At 36.7% G+C, this 21,610-nt stretch overlaps 1 protein-coding gene across 3 annotated transcripts in view; it reads left to right on the plus strand.

Annotated features, from left to right (window-relative positions):
- Positions 1-21,610, plus strand: part of LOC140163016 (uncharacterized) — a 47,164-nt gene that overhangs the window by 16,599 nt on the left and 8,955 nt on the right. For all 3 annotated transcript variants that reach the window (XR_011860392.1, XM_072186354.1, XM_072186353.1), the window contains 12 exons: positions 102-364; positions 1,629-1,691; positions 8,839-8,906; positions 9,923-10,001; positions 11,102-11,328; positions 12,503-12,583; positions 13,187-13,255; positions 13,986-14,095; positions 15,545-15,588; positions 16,416-16,576; positions 18,147-18,253; positions 20,340-20,460. Coding sequence is in view for 2 of the 3 variants with exons in the window: in XM_072186354.1 (XP_072042455.1) it covers positions 102-364; positions 1,629-1,691; positions 8,839-8,906; positions 9,923-10,001; positions 11,102-11,328; positions 12,503-12,583; positions 13,187-13,255; positions 13,986-14,095; positions 15,545-15,588; positions 16,416-16,576; positions 18,147-18,253; positions 20,340-20,460 (1,393 nt within the window). In the remaining variant the exon portion in view is untranslated. The remainder of the gene's footprint in view (positions 1-101; positions 365-1,628; positions 1,692-8,838; positions 8,907-9,922; positions 10,002-11,101; positions 11,329-12,502; positions 12,584-13,186; positions 13,256-13,985; positions 14,096-15,544; positions 15,589-16,415; positions 16,577-18,146; positions 18,254-20,339; positions 20,461-21,610) is intronic.

The raw sequence follows: 21,610 nt of genomic DNA on the forward strand, positions 1-21,610 counted from the left end.
TGGTATTGATAATTCTGCATTTGTTCAGTTGATGTAAACACATTTCTGAGGTGATAAGTTGTCTTTTGATGAAAGAATTCTTTTGTTGCACACACACACAGGCCTGCAACCAAAAGGAAATCCCCACTAAAGGCCTCGCCTAAAAAAGAAGAAGACTCTTCCACAGACTCCGCTACCACTACTCCTAATGGAGAGATGAATACAACTCCTTCACCAGACACAGATGGTGATGTGGCAGAGGTTGTTGATACACCAGCTGTAGTGCTACCAGGGGTGGATAGTGAAGGTAACACCTCGCCTACTACTGATGATTATGTGGATGCCCTACAGGAGCCTGAAATCATAACAGAACCTGAAGAGCTGGGTAAGAATTGGTTAATTGCTACTGGAATCATACAAAACAATACATGTAATCAAAACAACATGTCAGGACTAAACATGTATTTTTGTCCAAAGCTGACAATTTGGTTGAATCTTAAGTTTATTCAGCTGGTAATTCATGCAAGTTAAACGATTCTTACAAATGCCTGATAAAGTCTTTTTCACTTCCATTCTGGAGGACACTATAATCAGTGCTCAGTGTTCGAATTAAGGAAAAATAAATGGTTGTCCCACGGACAACCAGATTACAATTTCTGGTTGTCCGTCTAAGTTTTTGGTTGTCCGTAGGCCTACAGAGGTGACTTTTGGCTACAGAGGTGACATTTGGCTACAGATTTATAGTTGTCCCGGGCGAACGGACAACCAAAATTTCGAACGTTGATAATCAGAGCCAGAAATGAAAGTACCGGTATATAAAATAATAATTAAAGTCAGAGGTGAAGAAACTAGTTCGTGTCGGACGTCACATGTCAATTAAACTTGGAAACGGTTTGTATACAAACCATCCCAAAAGTTCTAGTCTATAGGAAACTCTCTTTTCTGAATGCATAATGTCAGCAATGCCTAGAAAAGTTGCTCTTTGCCTCAAAGGTTAAAGTGCTGACAAATCCTGAGATCTTCAATTTTTCATCATTTTCTGCAATACCTTTTCTCTGATGGCACAAGAGGAATCAAACTTCCTTTTATGCGCTACTAACCAATCACAGGCTATGGGGGAGTTGATTACAAGGTCTTAGCCAGCCATGCGTCCACCCATCTTTGAGACGGGCTAATCTAATTTTAGACGGGTGGATTTAATGGATTTTACAGATGTGATAGCTCTAAAACAGATGATTTTCAGGTTATATGAATTTGAGACTAATTCAGAGTGACATGTAAAGGCCAAATCAGGACATATTTGACCCCAGTGACCCTTCCATGGGTATTGACTAGACAAGTTGTTTTATATTTGAGGATCAAATTTTGGTATCTGCTTGGACGGGTGGTTTCTGATTTCTGGCTAAGACTCTGGTTGATTGTCAGACAAAAACTAGTTTCTTTCCCGCTGACTCACACTGACTTTTATTATAGGACATGTCACTGGCCGATGCCTTACTTAAGTGAGGAATAAATATATCAAATCATTAATTAGAGAATATCTGTGCAAGGTATTGAATTCATTAACATGTTTGTGCTATGTACAGTATGAGTGGTTATCTTGCTAATAATAACTCTGTGACTTATTTTTGTTGCCCAATTTCTTACAGTATCAAATGAAGTAATGGATGAATTTGGCACAGGGGATGAAGATTTCAGACCAGCCACTGAAGGTGAGTCCTTTTGACCATACTGAGTAATTGATGTCCAAACCCATGGGGGATTTTGGTCACTTGGAAATGGTAATCTTGCTAATTTATTGCCATTTTTGGTCAAAGTAGTGTTAACATGTTTTTGACTTGATAGGATCATTGTGTTTGTATTGCAATAAGAGATGACAGACTCTGTATACATTACCTCATTGGGAGCAACACAAAATATAAGAAATGTGTTACATTGAATCGCCACATTCGGGTAAGGGGTCAAATAGTATACTAAAAGTGTTAACAATAATTGTTGCATGCAGGAATAATACAACCCATGTGCATACATGTACAGTTGTACCAGTGCTTTTAACTACATGGTGCTATCTAGTTAAATTGAGAATTCAGAAAAAAAGCACTAAATTAACTCCAAACTTACTTACATACCTACATGTAGGAGCAAACAATCTGGAGATTCACATATTTTCACGGCCATGAAGTCTACTTTCTCAGGCGTTTTGTGTGGGGGTGGGGGAGGGGGTGTATGTGTGTGTGTGTGCAAGTCTCTCTTTCTCTTACCTTGCCCCCAAAAAGCTGATTGTACATGGTGCCCCAAAAGTCTCCCTACTAATACCATTTTGAACATCATATCTCTCACAAGTAGATAAATCCAAATAAAATGTGAAAAGAGCAATCTTGTACAATTATTCTGATACCAACTTGACATAATTTTCTTCTTCATATTTCATTGAAAGAAACCATGCTGGTCAAGTTTAGGTATCTAAACAATTGTACATGTATTCTTTTTGCAAAAATCTATTCATAAGATAATGTGTACAGGAGCTGTTGCACTTAAAAATGGTAAAGGAACTTTTGGGACACCCTGTAAAATGACCCAACATTGATTGAACTTGTTCTTTCCAATGGAACAAGATTGTTTCACTCATTTTTAGACTGCCTTGTCTGTGATGACAGCCTGATTCATTCTCAAGTTTTGTTTTGTACATGTAGTAGAAAGTAGATCTTGGAAATGTAGTTAGAATGAAGTTATAAGAATTTCAAATGAATGAACACAGCATGCAATTTCAGACGTATCACATAATTACATGCATACAGTTTGTGTCTGGTAATATCCTCCCTTGTGGGCATGTTGTCATGATTCAGTGGTGATAATGCAAACGTTTGTCACATTGTCTTCATTCAGTTGATATTCTTACTGTTATGACATGTTTGAGCACTAACCTACACTTGGTTTCAGAGAAAAACGGCAGTCCCTTGCTCAGATTTACGTGAGCGCCCAGGGAATTTTTGCCCCGGCAGCCTAACCTTGGTAGCTACAGGTCGATGATCGTGTGCGTGGTATGCGAGGGGTCCACGGTTCGAATCCCGGGGATACCAAGTGACTTCTTTCTTCACCTTCTCTCCTTTTTCGTTTCTTCTTTCCCTTCTGATAGCAAAAAAAAACCATGGGTAGGGTTGGGGTTAATGAGCGGCTTACGCAGAGCTTTGTGTTCCCTTTAAGCGCGCTGATCTACGCCGACCAACGTAATCAGATTATGGGTGTGTTGTTATGATTGTCAGACGATTGAATCGGCCAATCAGAACCCCACTTCCATGTTTACACTGTGCATGCTCTCAAAATGTAAACAACTGCCATTCTTCTCTGCAACAAACTGTATCCATTGAATGTTAACATGATTTTAACTAAAAAGAACTTTGTCAAGATTGGAACCTTTACCTGACCAATCTTGATGGGGGGAAGTTACTGCTTGTTCATTGTTCATGAGAATGGATTTATTTTGAATGCATTATTCTGTGCTTGTCTATTATGTAAACCTTAACTCACTTGATCTGTTGACTTAACCATTGATCATATCACTCCATATTAAACCGTGAATGTACTAGTAGGCTTGGCTTTATTGACAAGAGACATCAGTTTTGAAGAGATGGAATTGCGGTTAGCGGAGGAAGGTAATAAGCACCGGTGGTTTGATACTGCTTGTCTCACATACCGGCATATTTGCATGGCTATTTAGTCGTACTGCTGGCTGGCTGGCATGCATGACCACATGCAGCATAATAACTATTTAGGTTTTTTTTAAATTATTATTATATATGTTACAAGTAAATGTTTTAGCAATTTCCCAAAGAATCGGAAAGAGAAAAAAAACTATGTGGTTTTATGTTTACTACCAAAGCACACATCTTCTACAGATATTGAAATTATACTCACACATTTGTAGAACTTCATTCCTGAGGTGTGGGTCAACTGTGTTTTTGCACTTTTCTAGTCACAAAACTAAATTCTAGAGCACTTTATGTATTTTGTATTAAAAAAAACTAGGATCTTAAAATTGTTACAAATGATTTGCATATAATCCTGATTAATTTTTGGGAGCTGCAATCCCATGCTCTCACACTCAGGGTTCAAATTTGGCTGTATCGCATAGCAGTTTGCTCCACATTTTGAAGTAACTGCTACCCAATTTTGCATTTGTATAGCACTTTTGGGCCATTCTTCGGTCACGTGTGTGACATAACTGGGGGTATTTCACACTAATGCTCCTGTGCCTGCTTTATAAATAAAACAGATAACACCATATCTTTTGCATGATAGTTACACTAATGTCTATATTCTTCAAAAATATTTTTTTTTTTTTTTACGTTGTGTTATTTTTGTGTCAGGGGTCAACAAAGGGTCGGTCACGTGTGTGACATCAGACGGATGCAAGTTTTTGGATTTTAAAATTCATTTCTAAATTTCTGTGAATGTACAAGGACCTACATATTCATACCAAATGTAGTAAAGCATTGATATCTTACAATTACAATGACACCAACATTGACAAGAAACATTCATGCCCAGCTGTGTTAATTGGGGGTTTGATACTAAACGTTTGGTAACGTGTGTGACATTTGGTTTTGTTCGTCTGAATGTCACACACGTTACCAAACTTTTGGGTGAACAATTAAAGTATTTTATAAAAGCAAATTTGTTTCCAAATTTATTTATTATATGCCCTATAACCAACTAAATGTATTATTTAGGGAAAAACAGTGGTGTCATGTCAACAATCACTTCATACAAACCTTCCATTAAAACTGAAATAACCGGATGGTGACACAGAAATCCATATTCTTAGGGGTAGGGGTAAAACATGGGTCAGTTTTTGCTCTTTTAAGAATATTTCAGGTGATGTTGAGCTAAAACCTTGTGCTTAGGTTCATTTTGTGATTTACTTTTATATGGCAACTACAAATCGGGTAAAAATTACATGTTTGGATTTTTTTCTTCCATAAAGTCCATTTTTAGCCTATTTGTGTGTACAATCAAGGTTTTATCACATTTGTGAGGACACCCCCACAAAATGATACCATAGCAGCAAGGTATCAAGAATGTTGGTACTTATTTTGGTGTCAGTGGATAGAGGAGACCCATAGCTATACATTGATACCACATTCAACATCATAGGGTGCTCTTAATGGAATTCCATGGCGGAGTTTGTACGTCACACACGTTACCAAACTTGTCACACACGTGACCCCGGTCACGTGTGTGACTTGTTAATAATCATGAATTACGTAAAAACTAAGAATAATAATTTCCATTTAGGAAGCTGGAATGGAGGGTATAATCAGTCTACCTTTTGACATAAAATATGAAGTTCAGTTAATAAAATCTTTTCTGATGGTAAAAACAATTGCATGTTTTTGGTCACGTGTGTGACATACAAAACCAATTAATTTGTTTCGTTAATTACGCGATTGTTGTGGTTTGAAAAAAATTTCAACAGTTCTGATTTGTTTTAGTGGCGTCATAACAGCATATTTTTCAGGAAATTAAAAAAACATAATAATAACAAGTTAAAACTGCAGTAAGTGTTAAAATGGCCCAAAAACCTTACTTTCAGACCCAAAACTAACAATTATGTTAATTTATGCAAATTGGGGTGTTCGGCGATTAATTTTTCATGAAAATTACAGTTCTTAAAACTTTGAACTGTACTTGTCACAAAAAAGTTTAAAAATAAATGATACCTACAATTAGATTTTTTTCAAATTAGTTTCATTTTCTGAAGAATGGCCCTTTTGATAGTGCTTTAGTATGGAAGTATCCTGATTATGATGAATTAGCCAAAAACTGCTACACAAAAATTTTTAACGAATTCGAACCCTGCTCACACTTTATATATTCTCTTGGTTTTTTGATCCAAAACACATATGCCAAACGATGCTCATGTTGTTTTTGTTGGTTTTTATTTTCATCCTCACCTATTCGCAAGGGATAAGTATCAAAATAAATCTTACAATAAGACTTTATGTTGTAAATATTTGAAAGAAATGAAATGATACTATGTTGGGCAAATCATGGTTGGAAGATGTGTTTGTACATGTGTATGCTGGTACTTTGCAATTGTGGTGCTTCACTTTGGTGCTCTGACTGACGGTCCACTTGCTATGTCAAATACGGATTGAGCAAAATGAGATGCTTATTTGGTCTATACTATTCAGCCAATTGCTTCAGCGGTGTCCGTCTGTCCTGTCTAATTATCGCGTAAAAAGAACAAGGTCACACGTTGCTACACAGTTTGACCAGCGAATGAGGTGCCGATGTGATGATGACGTGATTTAATTTAAATTAGCCAATCAGAATCCTACTTCCGTGTATGCCATAAACAGCGCCAAATTTACAGACCGCTGAAGTTCTCTGCTGAAAACTACAATAACTTACACTGTGTCTTTCCCTCAAGCTCTCATTACTTTTCCTAATATACCGTTGGCACAAGTTGTTACGCAACATGCTACTACAGTAATGCTAGCAGCATCTTCTGTGCCCTATGTGAATGACCATGTTGCAGTAAAGTCAAATTTTACGTGCTGAGACTTCAGTAGCCAATAAGCTGCCAACTTGCATCAACCACTGCCTGCTTCTATGGTCTAGGAGAAGATGAGAGCAAGTGAGACCAAAGTTACAGGATCAAAACAGGCTTACCAGCCAATATTTTGTCAAATTGGGTTATTCAGTTGAAATCCTTACATCCTTACGACATGACCTTGATCTTACACACAAAGGGTGTTGATTTCAAATGGAGTTACTCATTTCGGTATCCCCGTTTGAAATTCACACTCCCTGTGTGGAAGATTATGATAGGGGGTACTGGATTTCAACTGGACTGTTTGTAGTGTTTTGTCAGTGTGTTGTTGGTTTTGTCTTATGCTTCTATCACTAATTGTGGTCAGGGGCATTTGTAGATCTGTTGTGTCTGTCTATCAAACTAGATCTCAGATTGGAAAATGTGTGACAATACCATTCATTCATTCATCTTTATTTCATCACAGAAGCTCAAATCAAATCAAGTTGTTCTTCCTTGAGGCTGTGGACAATGCCATAAATGATAGCATGGTAAAAGTTAATGGTCTGAAGATATTTACCCCCAGTTTAATATAATTATATGCTTAGTAGGTACATGTAATCCATCCATCTGTTGTCATTTCTGGATGTTAATGATTGACACATTCCTACAGTGTGTTATGTATGTCATATTTAGTTCTAAACTGAATGTTCCAAGTGATTCAAACATGATTTGACTTTCCATGTGAAATAGCTATGGTGGAGGAATATCTGTATGCGCCTTGTATCTGTCACTGCCATTTTGGGGTCTTGTTTTATGTGTTTATTTTAACGATGATATTGAAAACAGAAGAACAGTAAAACATGGTTGTAGACACAACCTCATGTGTAGATTCAGTTTAATTGGTAAATTCTTTGGTTTATGGTATCTCTGCAGTCTGCATAGTGAGCAGAAGATTCTATTTTAGTGGTGTGTATTCTTTTTTGTGTTCAGTGGACTGTAGACCTATATGGGTTAAAAGTTAATTTCTTACAACAGATCCTAATGATATTGCTATTACCAGCAACATGTTAAATTTACCACACAATTATTAAAATAATCTGGGTCAGTAATTAGGTTTGTTTTTTCATAATTTGAAATTTGGGTTAGTGACAATACTATAATGAGTCTTGTCTCAAGTTGAGAATAACGCCCATGTTGGATGTCACAGTGGCAGTGCATTGATGCAGTTGTGTCGCCAGCATTTGGAGGAATTGCACTTCTTTATGTGGATATATGTTCCGTGGGATTAGGTATATTAGTTTTTTGTTTTTTTTGGAATTTTTGTTTGTTTGTTTTTGATTTTTGATTTTTTTTTTGGCATCGATGGGACATCGTATAAAACAGTGGTTAGTATAAATTTAAAGAAAGAAAATGAACAGTATAACATGCAGAACCATCTCAAGAGTTAAACCAGTAAAGTGCTGTGTGTTTTGACTTATTTACCAGTCTTCAAATAAAAAAAAAAAAAAAATAAAAAAAAAAAAAAAAAAAAAAAAAAAAAAAAGTCCGACCTACCGACCCAACTTTTTCATAAGCCTCTATGGACAAACAAACAATTTTTTTTTTGGCCTTATGCGTGTGCTTTGCAACGGTACTACGACATCTAACATGGTGTTACTCTCAACTTGAGATGAGACGCACTATGTCCGGTGACATATTCGGGCTTGCACTTTCATATACTTTATTTAATATTATTAATTATAGGTTAGTTACTGAACTAAATTTGATTGCATACGCACAATGTACTACATGCAGTAGTCTACACAAGTCTTGGAAAGATTCTCCTTTCACACATGATGGTGTCCCTCACTTTGAGCAGGTCTCACAAATCTTACACAGGCATTGTCTCAAAGATAGTTTCACAGTGTGATCATTTTCATTTGAAAAAAAGTAAATAGTTGGGCTTGTATTCTTCACCCTGGATATTCTTAAACACTTGATACAAGCACGGCTTCACAAGCTCACTGGCTTCTGTTATTTTTTTTTATCAATTGATCAAGTATTGTTTTTATATTGTTTTGTTATTTGAGGATCCATATATTTACCATAATTAGTGCTCATCCGTAATGAATAATTCATGAATTACAACTCGGGTAACGGTATCTGATTTCATAACAATCCTACAACAGGCCTGAACACAAGCCTTCGATACTAGTTTTGCCCGCACATTTTGCATAGATCAGAAATGTTCATGTGTATCATTTTGGGCAATGCTATTCAATTGGTTTGTTGTGCATTATATCATATATCATTAAGTTTTCCTTTGTTTTCTTTATTGACAGTATTTGCTTCTGCGGACCCTGCTGCTTTTGACATTGACTTCTTAGAAAAGGCTGGTGGAAATAGCAATGTAAGTCAACTTGAACCAATCTTGAGGGATTTTTTTGAGGAGTAAATACACTAAGCCAAAAAAGAAACTTATAATTTTTCACAAGGTCATATCTTAAAACCCTCTCAATACTCTACTCTAAACACTGGTCAGTAACCAAACAGGTTTCCAACTGACACAACAGCAAAATGCACTGACATGCAACACCTTCCTGGACCACATTCACAGCGTAACAGATTTCTTTGGCTGGGTTCCAATTATTCGCCTGTACATGAACAAACATTACACAGGATTACTTCAATACTCTACTCTAAACACATGTCAGTAACCAAGCAGTTGTCCAACTGACACAACAGTAAAATGCACTGACACGCAACAGCTTCCGGGATCACATTCAGGCGAATAATTGGAACCTAGCCAAAGAAATCTGTTGCGCAGTGAATGTGGTCCAAGAAGGTGTTGCATGTCAGTGCATTTTGCTGTTGTGTCAGTTGAACAACTGCATAGTTACTGACATGTGTTAAGAGTAGAGTATTGAGGCAATCTTGTGTGTAATTTTGGTTAATTTTGATAGACAGGATTTTAAGTTATGACCTTGTGAAAAATTATAAGTTTCTTTTTTGGCTTAGTGTATATTCCATTAAATTCACCTTAATTTCCATTTAAACAGACAAAATATAAAAATACATGAGACAGAAGCTCAAATGAAAGGATTATGGCGGTAATGATCAAATAAGGCCAGCACTGACATAAAAATAATAAGGATATGATGAGATGCCATTTGTATTTGTTCAGAAAGTTATTCTTTGATTTAGCTTCTTTGATGTTTTCATTGAGGGAGTTTCATATCGGATTGGGTCAATGTCTGTTGTTCTGACTGCTTGATCAGAAATTGGTACTCTATATAAAGAAATTAAAAAGAATGGAAGACTATTAAATGGATAAATCAAATGTCTTCAATATGATTTAGAATCAATACAAGCCAAATTTCTCACAGGATTGGTATAATATGCATAATAATTTGCCTTTTATTGCAGTTCAAAGAGTCTGCATTAGCAAGACAGTCACTATATGTCAAGTTTGACCCATTGGTAAATGCTGCAGGTGGTCCTGGAGGTAAGAACAACACAACGCATAAATGATGGCCTATAAATGAAACTAGTTTTTTTTTGGGGGGGGGGTAAAATCTTGATTATGTAACTTAACTTGTAAAAAATATGAAGTTAAAATCCAGTTGGCAGGGTCAACCGAGAAATGAAACTAGTTTCATTTTATAGGACTTCTTTGATCTTTTGGACCTTGTGAATTGGATTGATCTTTTGGATTGTTACCTGCCCATTATGGTCCATTTGAGGTGGATGGTTACAGATTTTGTTCCAGATTTAAGAAATTGTACTGCACACCTGTGATTTTCCCAGATTTGTCCGGATTTTTACCATTTCTGGAAATCCGGAAATTAAAATAACCAAAAAAACCCTTTTTTAATGGCAATTTGGATTTGGTGCGTTGGAGAAGTGAGTTTTGAATGCAATGTGTATGTATGCTTTGAATTTGAATCTATGCCCAAAATTAGCCTTTTCGAGATATGGCGGACACAATAGGATGGCGCTGCACGAAGTGGGTCAAGTCTTTGCCAGGTTTTACCCAACTTGAAGACTGCCCTCCTTTTGTGTACGTCATACTTCAAAAAGGCTAATAGCTCTACTTGAGCCTTCAAGTACACTAAAAATCCTTGCTCCTATCAAGTAAGGTTTTCTCATCAATACACACATCCTATATCATTTTCAAGCATGCCACCTTAAGGGGGTAGTACACCCCTTTGGTAAATTTGTGACTATTTTTGAATTTTTCTCAAAAAATGATAACACACTGGTAACAAAAGTTATGTATATTATTGGGGCAAGGATTTCATCCAATTATATATATTTACTACACTGAAATTTCAGTGACTCAAGACAAGCGGTTCAGTACATATGATAGGAAATAAGGTACATCCTAGCAGTACCTTATTTCTTATCATAAATAAAGAACCGCTTGTCTTGGGTCACTGAAATTCCAGTGTAGTAATTGGATACCTTGCCCCTATACATACCTTTTGTTACCACTGTGTTATTAGTTAGAGAAAAATGCAAAAATAGACACAAATTTATTGAGGGGTGTAGTACCCCCTTAAAACCCTGACTTATTTTATTATACTATGTTAAAATGCTAATCAGGTCCAGTCAATGGAATGCCAGTCAATATACAACACAACAAGACCATCCTAGAAGATGATCTGTTACAAATGCAGACACCTCCCAAAGGCAAGGTATCTACAGGCGGCAGGTTGAAACATCCTGCAGCAGTAGCAGCAGCTAAGAAAGCCATAGCAGCACAGCATGAACAGTCACCTGTTGGCGTGGATAAACTGCTGGCTTATAGTCCACCCATGAACAAACAAGAGGTAATATATATGCAATGTTATATGTGACACGATCTGGTCCATGGAGGCCAAGGCAGCTGAAAAAACAACAATAAAATACATAAAGAAAACACACATCTCAAAACTTAAGAAATTTAGAACCATGTATGCTTAGACCTTGGGTGATAGCCTAATATGTTATGCGATCAAGCAAAATCAGTCGAACTCGGAAATATTGATTTTGAGATGTAGCCAAACAGTGGAAATATTTCCTTTTGTTTCCTGTTGTTTTGGAACTCATATTGATCATATCTTTGGAACTGGTTGTTCAATTTCAATGGAGTTTTCTGCAACATGCAGCTTTGTAAATGTTTTTTACTAACCTATGTGAAACTGAAGATTTAATATGTCAGAATTCAGACTGGTTTTGCTTGATTGCATCACATATAAGGTGGAAGAAGGGCCCAACTCCATCAAAACTGTTTTTGAGATATAAAGAAAAAACTTAATATTTGGAAATATTTGAAAAAGTTTTAGAGAGTAATGTTTTCATCTTCAGGGGACCTTTAATACATGAATATACATTATTACATGCATGTGAAATGATATATGATGTTTGGATGGCAACGGTACAGGCCTTAATACGAGCCGGAGTTGGGCCCTTCCACTAATATACAAAATGTACTACAAGTACTAATTCCGTATTAGACGTGTTATAAATAGCTACATGAATTTGTTAATTATCTATTGCACAAGTTGAAGCATGTATTATGTTAACAAGAAAGATTATTATAGTGAAAAGCAGATTTCATGGATAAACAAATCTCCACTTTATCCCGATAAAAAAAAACCATGATAAAATATACTTGTAAGACTATTTAGAGAGTGAATTTGGGCCCTTCTTTTCAAACACAAGGAAGAACAGTCTGCTGGCAATAAAATGCTAGGTCTAACGTCTAACTCATTTTTGGTAAATCCTGTAAGCCTTTGTGGGTAGACCTGAGATGTTATCATTTGACGTCAAACCGATGTGCGCCCATCAGCGTGATAAAATCGCAGGTCTTATGCAAAAGATAAATGGCATTTACCGAAAATGTCAGACATAGGCCATCCCATCATTTAGTGAAAACTGTCACAATGTGCAAACTCAACTTTGAAAAAAAAATGGTTTTACAAGCAAGCAAGTGCACTGTTTCATTGATTATTTCCCTTGCAGAGTTCTAAAGCCGAAACAGCTGTATCTCCAAGAAATATAACATCTCCAAGTAGTGGTAATAGTCAAGAGGATATTGTACAAGTAAGTACTGCCTTTGTTATAGTGTTTCTGATTGGTTACTTAAGCTCAATACTCTTCCACCCTACCACCATTCTTACCATGTTGCTGATTGGCTCAATAAATCAACAGTCTTCATGCAACCAATCAGCAGGTAGTACTCATGAGGTTAAGCCTTTCAGCCATCCACCATTCTTACCATGTTGCTGATTGGCCCAATAAATCATAATAGTCTTCATGCAACCAATCAGCAGGTAGTACTCATGAGGTTAAGCCTTTCAGCCCTACCACCATTCTTACCATGTTGCTGATTGGCCCAATAAATCAACAGTCTTCATGCAACCAATCAGCAGGTAGTACTCATGAGGTTAAGCCTTTCAGCCCTACCACCATTCTTACCATGTTGCTGATTGGCCCAATAAATCATAATAGTCTTCATGCAACCAATCAGCAGGAAGTACTCTTTGGGGTTAAAGATCAAGTCAAGGATTTTGTTAGACTATCCCATTTGAGGCCAGGGTTGAAGTTATCCAACCATTGGATCTAGAATTTAGTCTGTAAGTTGAGTGTAACTCACCCAAGTCCGCCAAGTTGGTAATGGTTACTTGCTGGATTGAATCATTTCAGGTGTTGAGATATTCACAGGCAGATTTACAGAATGCAGTGAAAGCAGCTAGGGAAGCAGAGAAGAAAGCTGTAAGTATGGTGATTGACTGTGTCATTTGTTTGTTTCATTTTTATCTTGTTTTTTGCTATATAGGTTGATAATAATGATTAGATCAGTAGGTGAATAATACAAAATTAGAATTCAACTTTTGCCACCAATGCCATAAAGAACCTTCCTACCTTTGGTATACTTCTGTGTCATGCAGTTGTGTTGAATTGCTGGTTAATAATTTGCAAACTTAAGCTTTGCAAGCAGTGATGACCCCTACATACATACACATTGGATAAGCACCACCTTTTGTACAGATATCTTTGTCTGAGCAACACATTATGAAGAAAACTGCTTTATATTTCTATTCTTCATTTTGTGTACTGTAAAAGTGGAAATTTTCGCGAGGTTTTTATTTTTGCGAATTTCGCGAGTACATCAATATCAAAACCGCGAAATTTAATTCTCGCGCAATTGATCAAATCTTCAAAATCGCGAAAATATCTTCTCGCGAAAATATTGACTTTTACAGTATTTGAAGGCCATTGTTTTTTGTTTGCAGCACTATTTAGAGTTCTCTGCTTTTCTGTTCCAAATCTAGGACAAGCATTGCAAAAATTACACTTAATTCTAGGTCTGTATCCAGATTTTACACTTATAACATGGCCTTTGCCGAGTCCTTTTGTGGCAAGATAACAAAGGTTGAATGATTATGGGATGTGGTTGGAATGAGATACATTAAAATTATCTCTTAATGTTAAACTGTTGCAGGCTAAAGCTGAGAAAGAGGCTTATGAAGAAGACAAAAGGGAATTATTGAAACAGATGGCAGACAAAGACCAGACAATAGCAAATATGAAGACGTCTAATGAAGAATTAAGGTATCTACACAAACTTAGTCAGTGTGACATGGAAAACAGTTTTTGATATAAAATTGGATGGTTTGAACCCATTACACAAATTTATTGGTCGAGCTATGAGTTTTAAAATATTGAACGAGACGAAGTCAAGACCAATATTTTTAAACTCATAGCAAGACCAATAAATTTTGTATTGAGTGAGAAAACCATACAATTTTATCATTATTATGTTTTCAGAATCTTTTCTTGGTCAAAACATGACTTTTGGTAACAAATGTGATTTTTGGTCAAAAATGTGATTTTGGTAAAAAAAATGTGATTTTTGGTCAAAAACATGATTTTTGGTCAAAAATGTGATTTTGGTCAAAAATGAGCAAGAAATGAGTTTTAGTCAAAAAATTGTAGAAAACTAATATTGGGGGAAAAGTGAGCCTATCCAACACAGTCCAAGTTTTGAGTCCAAGTGTTGGACTCTTCGTACAAAGTATAGGAAGGAAGATTCTGAGAACATAATAATGGGTTTAATTGGGCATGAATCCTTCTAAATTCATTTTATCTTTAATAATCATGAAGACATGTACATGTAAGGGCACAAACCAAAAGTTTGATGTTGTCCTATAAATGAAATACCTTTGGGTAGGGGGAAGGGGCCAAAAAGTCTAATTAAGTTTGTAAACTAGTTAAAGACTTACATGTAAAGTCAAAGTTGATCTTATGAAGCGCTTTCTTTAATAGCACATCATCAAACTGAAGTGTTCCTTAATGGAATGTATCTTTGGAAAGAAAATGATGAAAGAACCCAACTAAGACAGCAGAAGTTTGGAAAAGAAAAAAAAATGAAAAGTACTGTCCTTATCATGCTACATGGCAAAGCTTGCTGGTACAGCAGATTCCATGGGAGAATGCTGTCTTTATCTAAATAATTCATGCCATAAGTACATGAGTTGACTGTCATAATTTAGTTTCTTCTTTAATATTTAAATCATCTCAACATTTAAGCCAGGTGTTGGGTATGTCAAATATAGTTGCTCTTGTCAAGCCTTGAAATAAGCAGGCGCGGGGAGCAAATTTGCTCTCGTAAAGCCACCAATTGCTCCTGGTCCTTGTAAAATTCACATGAACCAGGAGCAATTTTCTGAAACAAATTGCTCCTGGTTCCAGTTATGCACTTGATGCAGTAGTGCTGGTATGCTCTATTGTATGCAGAAATGCTCCTGTTTCTTCAGAAATAGCACCTGGTTCTTGTAAAATACCAGTGAACCAGGAGCAATGTTTAAAAAATTGCTCCTGGTTTCAAGGCTTGGCTCTTGTGTAAGCAGCTGTTGTTGTGGCTGTGTTGTTGGTTGCAAGTCGGTCAATTTTAAGTTTTTTACACTGACTATCGATAACAGGACATGTTGGCACGTCAGCAACATCACTGTCCATAGGTACAATTGCTTTATTTTTAACTTAGTGTTTGTTTTCCTACAGGGGCTTGGTGACTGAATATGAGAAAGCCATGCAAGAAATGATGGGTAAGTACTAACAAATGTAGTGTGCCATTTACAAATTTTCAGTGATCAAACGCCACTTAGCGATGTTTGCGTCAAAGTTGCCTTGAGGTCAACTTATCGCCAATCAATTTTCCTATGAGGGACAGAAGTAAAGTGTGATTGCTTAGTAGGGTACAGGTTGAGTTGGCACAAATGTTAACACTAGCATGACACTTTGGCCAAGTGAACCACAGAGGCATGCTGGAGAAGAGCGCAAGATTGAAATCTATAGGTATTAGGTTCTATAATTAAAGACAGAGATAAAAAGAATTTATCGCGTCTGATGTCACTGTCAATTACGATCCTTGATTGGTTTACACAGGTTAATCAGCGCGTAAAATGAAGACCGATCTATCTGGTGCAGATCGGAGAAAAGGAATAGCAGCAAATGGCGAAAAAAATTACGTACTTTTACAAGGCAAAAAGCAGCTTTTCTAGGCATTGTGGACATGGTGCCTTCGGCTAAGAAAGTTTCGTACTATAAAGACCTAACTTTTGAGATGGTTTGCATGTCGAAAGGTGTAAAATTAACAATAAGGTGCCCAATTATAAATCCACGTTCAGCAAGTCATCATCGCGACACTTGTAAACAAACTGTGCTCTAGTTTGATTGACAGATGACGTCAGACGCGATAAATTCTCTTTATCTTTGTCTTTCATTATAATGATGTTTGTTGCAGTCCTATCGGAAGGCATCAGAACTACATCAGAACTTTCTTCTTTACTTTAAGGTAGTTTTTGAATATATTTCAAAAGTTTGTTTTTTGTTAAAAAAGGTGATGAGTAATGTGAGTGTTAATTCTCAATAGGTGACATGAATAAGGTGAAAGATTCCCAGGACTCAAGAGTAACAGATATCCAGAAGGAGAAAGACCAGGCGCTGGAAGACTTAGCATCTGTGGAGGGAGCATTTAGTGATTTGCATAGAAGATACGAGAAAATCAAACAGGTTGTGGAAAGCCTCAAAAAGGTATGTTTTCATACTATGTGGAGTCCATTTCACTAAATTTTTAACCCTTTGTAACTCAAAGTAACGTAAAGTTAAGAATTAGACAATAATAACTGCGCACCATCTATTTTGAGGTCATTGTGTGAAATCGGAGGGTTTTGTTTTGGGCTGAGGTATTTTTCCGAGGGAGCGGTAGCTCCCGATGAAAAATACGACAATTTCACACAATGACCTCAAAATAGATGGTGCAAAGTTATTATTGTCATTCATTACCGTCGTATCTAATATTTTGAACAAATCAAAATGTCATTTTATGTTATTTTATGCCATAAAACGCTGTTAAATATAACCAGTTTTAATCATTGTTGTAACCTACCCTACAACCAGGCGAATATAACATTCGCGCCGACAACAAGACTACCAATCACAGAAGCGCGACGGCATCAGCGTAGGCGTGTCGCGTTGCCATAACGCGTAGCTTATACACGCACGCGCGCGCAGAAGTCATTGTTGCGTGTCCGGAGTCATTGTGAGTTATTAATGACCTCGCAATTTAATTAGTGCGCGGTCAGGCAATCAATTTCTTTTGATTGGATTACAGGCTTCGCGTATATTAATGAGGTTATAAATACCCAATACTAGACGTAACTTTACGAAGGGTCCTCTTGTAAATCCCTATTATTTTCGAAGGGTACCATTCATAAATAAGTTAAGAGAAATGGAACTTACAACTCGTCGTAAGTTACGAATGATTTGCAGACTTACAAAGCTTTGTAAAGTTGAGTGAAATGGAACCCTGATTTAGCATAGTGAGCAGGATGACTGGAATATTGATTTTAAAATATGGTTAATAATGATATTCAACTTCCTTTGTGTTTTATTGTACTAAACAACACTAAAATAGCAATAAATCTGGAACCGTAAGTCTAAAAATTATGTTTCCTGAGAGTACTGTACTTGGTGAATAATGAATTTTAAAAACCTAACAATCACCTCAAATATTATTTTAATACAAACTGTCCAAACCATCCTGTCTTCATTTACAGGTGTGTTACAGAAATATTTAAAAGGATGAAACAGTTTTTCATACAATATTCAACAACTCATCCTATACCTTTGTACAGGAGCCAACCATTGTTAATCTGTGATGAATCCACACTTACTGTAGCGTGAACGCGAGCGAGACTACGTGTTACGCGAGAGCGCGTAAAATTCATCATGCCTGGAACCTTTATGCGTATGCAAGCTTACAAGTTGAATTCAGTATTTTTCAGGTAGCGGCTAAACTTTGCCGTTTTATTCTGTAGTTTTATTGCTGATATTAACAGAGAAATCATCGAAGTTTTTGTAAGACTTAGTGACAATGATTAACTGACATTTCCTCGTAAAATAATCGTGAATTATACGATCTTTAGCATCTTTTCGTTGTTGAAGCTGCGCTCGCGAAGTAAACCACGCAGATGACGCGGCCGCATTGTTGTTATACGGTGGTTAATAACGGTGAAAAATGATTGAATCCCTAATTCCAGTGTCACTGTTTCTACCCTATTTTGCCATGTGTAATGATTTGTAATGATTTGTTATATTTCAGAATGAGCTAATTTTAAAAGACTGTGTAAATGACTACAAGACCAAGCTGACAAAACAGGAGCAGAAGTATCATACACTCAAAACTCATGCAGAGGGCAAGATTGAAAAGTAGGTGCAACAGTACACAAATAAACACTAATACCCACATCTATGCTTGGTATTATGGATATTGAATGTACAAGGGGGTATTAAAAAGTTTTTGAAATCACCCAGAAGTGAAGGAGCTATATCGATGAAAATTTGTCTGTGTAATCACTGGTCCTTATGTACATTATGGTCCAAAAATTGTCTCATTAGTATGTGTAATTTTTTAACAGGCGGCGGTAGGCGCAAACCCTTTTCATGATAAGATCCTCCACTTTCTTCACTGTGGCCATATCATCCCCAAGTGATGGACGTCCACTTCTTGGCTTGGTGAGGGACATGTGGCCAGTTTGGAAATTCCTTTTTTCAAAAAGCAACAGTGCCACATGATGGGCAATCATCACCATAGACAGCCTTCATTTCATCATAGATTTTCTGGGCATTTTAGGCCTATAACCCTTCAAATGCAGGAACTTAATCACACTGCGTGCCTCAATTTTCTCCATCTTGCAGGTTATGCGCATACCGCCCATCTAGCTCCACCTGTAAAGAAAGTTAACGTACTTATGAGACCATTTTTGGACCATAATGTACATAAGGACCAGTGATTACACAGGCAAAATTTCATCGATATAGCTCCTTTACTTCTGGATGATTTCAAAAACTTTTTGATACCCCCTCGTATTTATGAAACTGAACATATCAACTGGGGCTGATTTTTATCACAGGTTTAATCATTTTGGATGGATTTCAAACATTCCAGAAGCACATTTTGTAGGTTATCTTCAACCCATTGTACTAGCATTGTACCCAAGTTTAGACTGGGGATTAGGCTTGGGCATCGTCAGTCTTTCGCATATCGCGGCCAAAAACATATCGCGATATCGCCATCTGACGATATTTTTATCCATACATGCATGCCATATCTGAAGTTCACTGGTATACGGGTGCAAAACGGCCCGGTAAACAGTGAAGCAATTAGTATACAAATAAACAAGTACAAAACATACTTATTCAATCCACTGCCATCGTTCAAAACAGCTTCTTTAATCCACTGCCATCGTTCAAAACAGCTTCTTTAATCCACTGCCATCGTTCAAAACAGCTTCTTTATATCCGAAACGTCATTAAAAACAGTATGAATCCATTTGCCGCCATTATTGTGCGTGGTTTCCGCTGTATTGCATTGCATGGATGTCCAAGTATAGACTGCTGCCCTCATGAACATTGAACATTTCATTGGTCGTGGCCTGCTGAGTGGATGGGCGACCAATTATAAGTAAATCGCCTGTCACTATTTCTACATATCGTCATCGCGATAAGGATTTAATATCGCGATATATTGCAGGGTACGATATCGCCCAAGCCTACTGGGGATTGTCCCCAATGTAATCATCACAAATAAATTTCAATGCCTATTGATAGTCTCACATAGGTGTTGTGTGTTGCAAGGGTGTTGTAATTGCCAACCTAATAATAATATTATTTTATCTTTTTGAGGTATTATCACAATATTTTAAAACTAGAAAGAAGCATGCTGAAATATAAAATAACAAGATGAAATACAACAGTGATAAAAATCACCAACAGGCAGCCTTTGAGATATGACAGTATAGACGACAAATTTTACATCGTGTTTGGGTGATGCAGTATGGCGAGAAAGTGACATCAATGCAGAGTCTTTAAGCACATCACCAGTGCTTTGAGCAAATCCCACAATTTAAAGCTGCACCAGGGTTGCCAAATCCGCAATTTGGTAGCCCAATTGGGCGACTTTTGAAGATTTTTCCCGCGACTTTTGCCAATTTCCGGTCCCATAGAAAACAATGGTTAAGAAAAAAATTGGGTGACTTTTCAACATTGGCTCCCGCGACTTCCGCTAGTTTCCCGCCCCATAGAAACCAATGGTTAAGAGAAAAATTGGGCGACTTTTCGATTATTTGACCCGCGATTCGGGCTGAAATCTTTTGGCAACCCTGAGCTGCACCAAGTGAAATGTGTACGGATGTCACCGACTCGCTGTGAGGAAAAATATTACAGAGTGTAGACAATCTAAAAATTCTTGTATTGTAAGTGGCCTCTTGTGAATAGTAATTTGATTTGATTGCAGAGCCAACAGTGAAATAGATAAAGTGAAGTCATCATATGAAGCAGAGATTACAGGACTTCAAGCAGCTGTCAAACGTGGGCAAATGGAGATATCTAGCCTAGAAAAACAAATAGAACAAAAGGTAGGACACAAATTAAAATACAATGTGACCAGTTCAAAAATATTACAGCAATGCAAAGAATAATAACTCTCCGGTCCGAAAAAGAGTTAGACTGGGTCTAAAGTTAGACCTGGTCTAAGTGGAATTTAGTCCCAGGAGAAAGGTAATTTTCCTTAACATTTGCTAAAGTTATTTTGTATTATTTTTGAACTTTGCATTAAAATCTTTAGAATTTGCTAACTACTATTAGAAGGAAATAATAGTAAAGGACCATTCCTGATGGAACTAAATTCCACTTAGACCAGGTCTAACTTTAGACCCGGTCTAACTCTTTTGTGCATACGGACCTTCAGGTTTATTTGAGTTCAGATGCGAAAACCAATGTGTACATCCATATCAAAATGATGCACTTGACTTGTCAGCTGCTCAAGTTGAGATCATTTTATGTTTTGATGAGTCCAAGTGTGTGAAAATATTGGATCCAAAACATAATAATGATAAAATTGGCTTTACGGCCAATATATGAAGAGCTTTGTTTCAAAACCCCTTACATCCACTTGAGCAATTTTCAGAAAACATCACAAAATCATCAAAAAAATTTGCAACAAAAGCAGTTTTTGGTGGGATGCCTGGGTAGGATTAGCATCCAGCCAAAAACTGCTTTTGTTGCAGATCCCCTGGCCTTATATTAGTGATTTTTTGATGATTTTGTGATGTTTTCTCAAAATTGCTCAAGTGGATGTAAGGATTTTGAAACAAAGTTCTTCATATATTGAATCTTGCCATGAGTTTTTAAAATATTGGATTTTACCAATATTTCAAAACTCATAGCTCGACCAATAAATATGGCCTCAATCGATCCAATTTTTATATCATAACTGGTCAAAATATAAAATATCTCAAAAAAATAAAAATAAAATGTGTGCTACTTTTGATCATAGGGTGTCAATTTAAAGGTGGCATTATATAGCAGACAGATCATGATATAATATTGGATGGCTGAGCATGATACCATAACATATCGGATGAGTCATAAAAATATCGGACGAGCCAGCGGCGAGTTCGATATTTGTATGATGAATCCGATATGTTATGGTATCATGCATATAAGCCATCCAATATTATCATTATTAGGCTTTCTTAACTCCTAATAACCCTGAAAACATAATAA

The sequence above is a fragment of the Amphiura filiformis genome, chromosome 10 (assembly GCF_039555335.1).
Source record: "Amphiura filiformis chromosome 10, Afil_fr2py, whole genome shotgun sequence".
Taxonomy (NCBI): Eukaryota; Metazoa; Echinodermata; class Ophiuroidea; order Amphilepidida; family Amphiuridae; genus Amphiura; species Amphiura filiformis.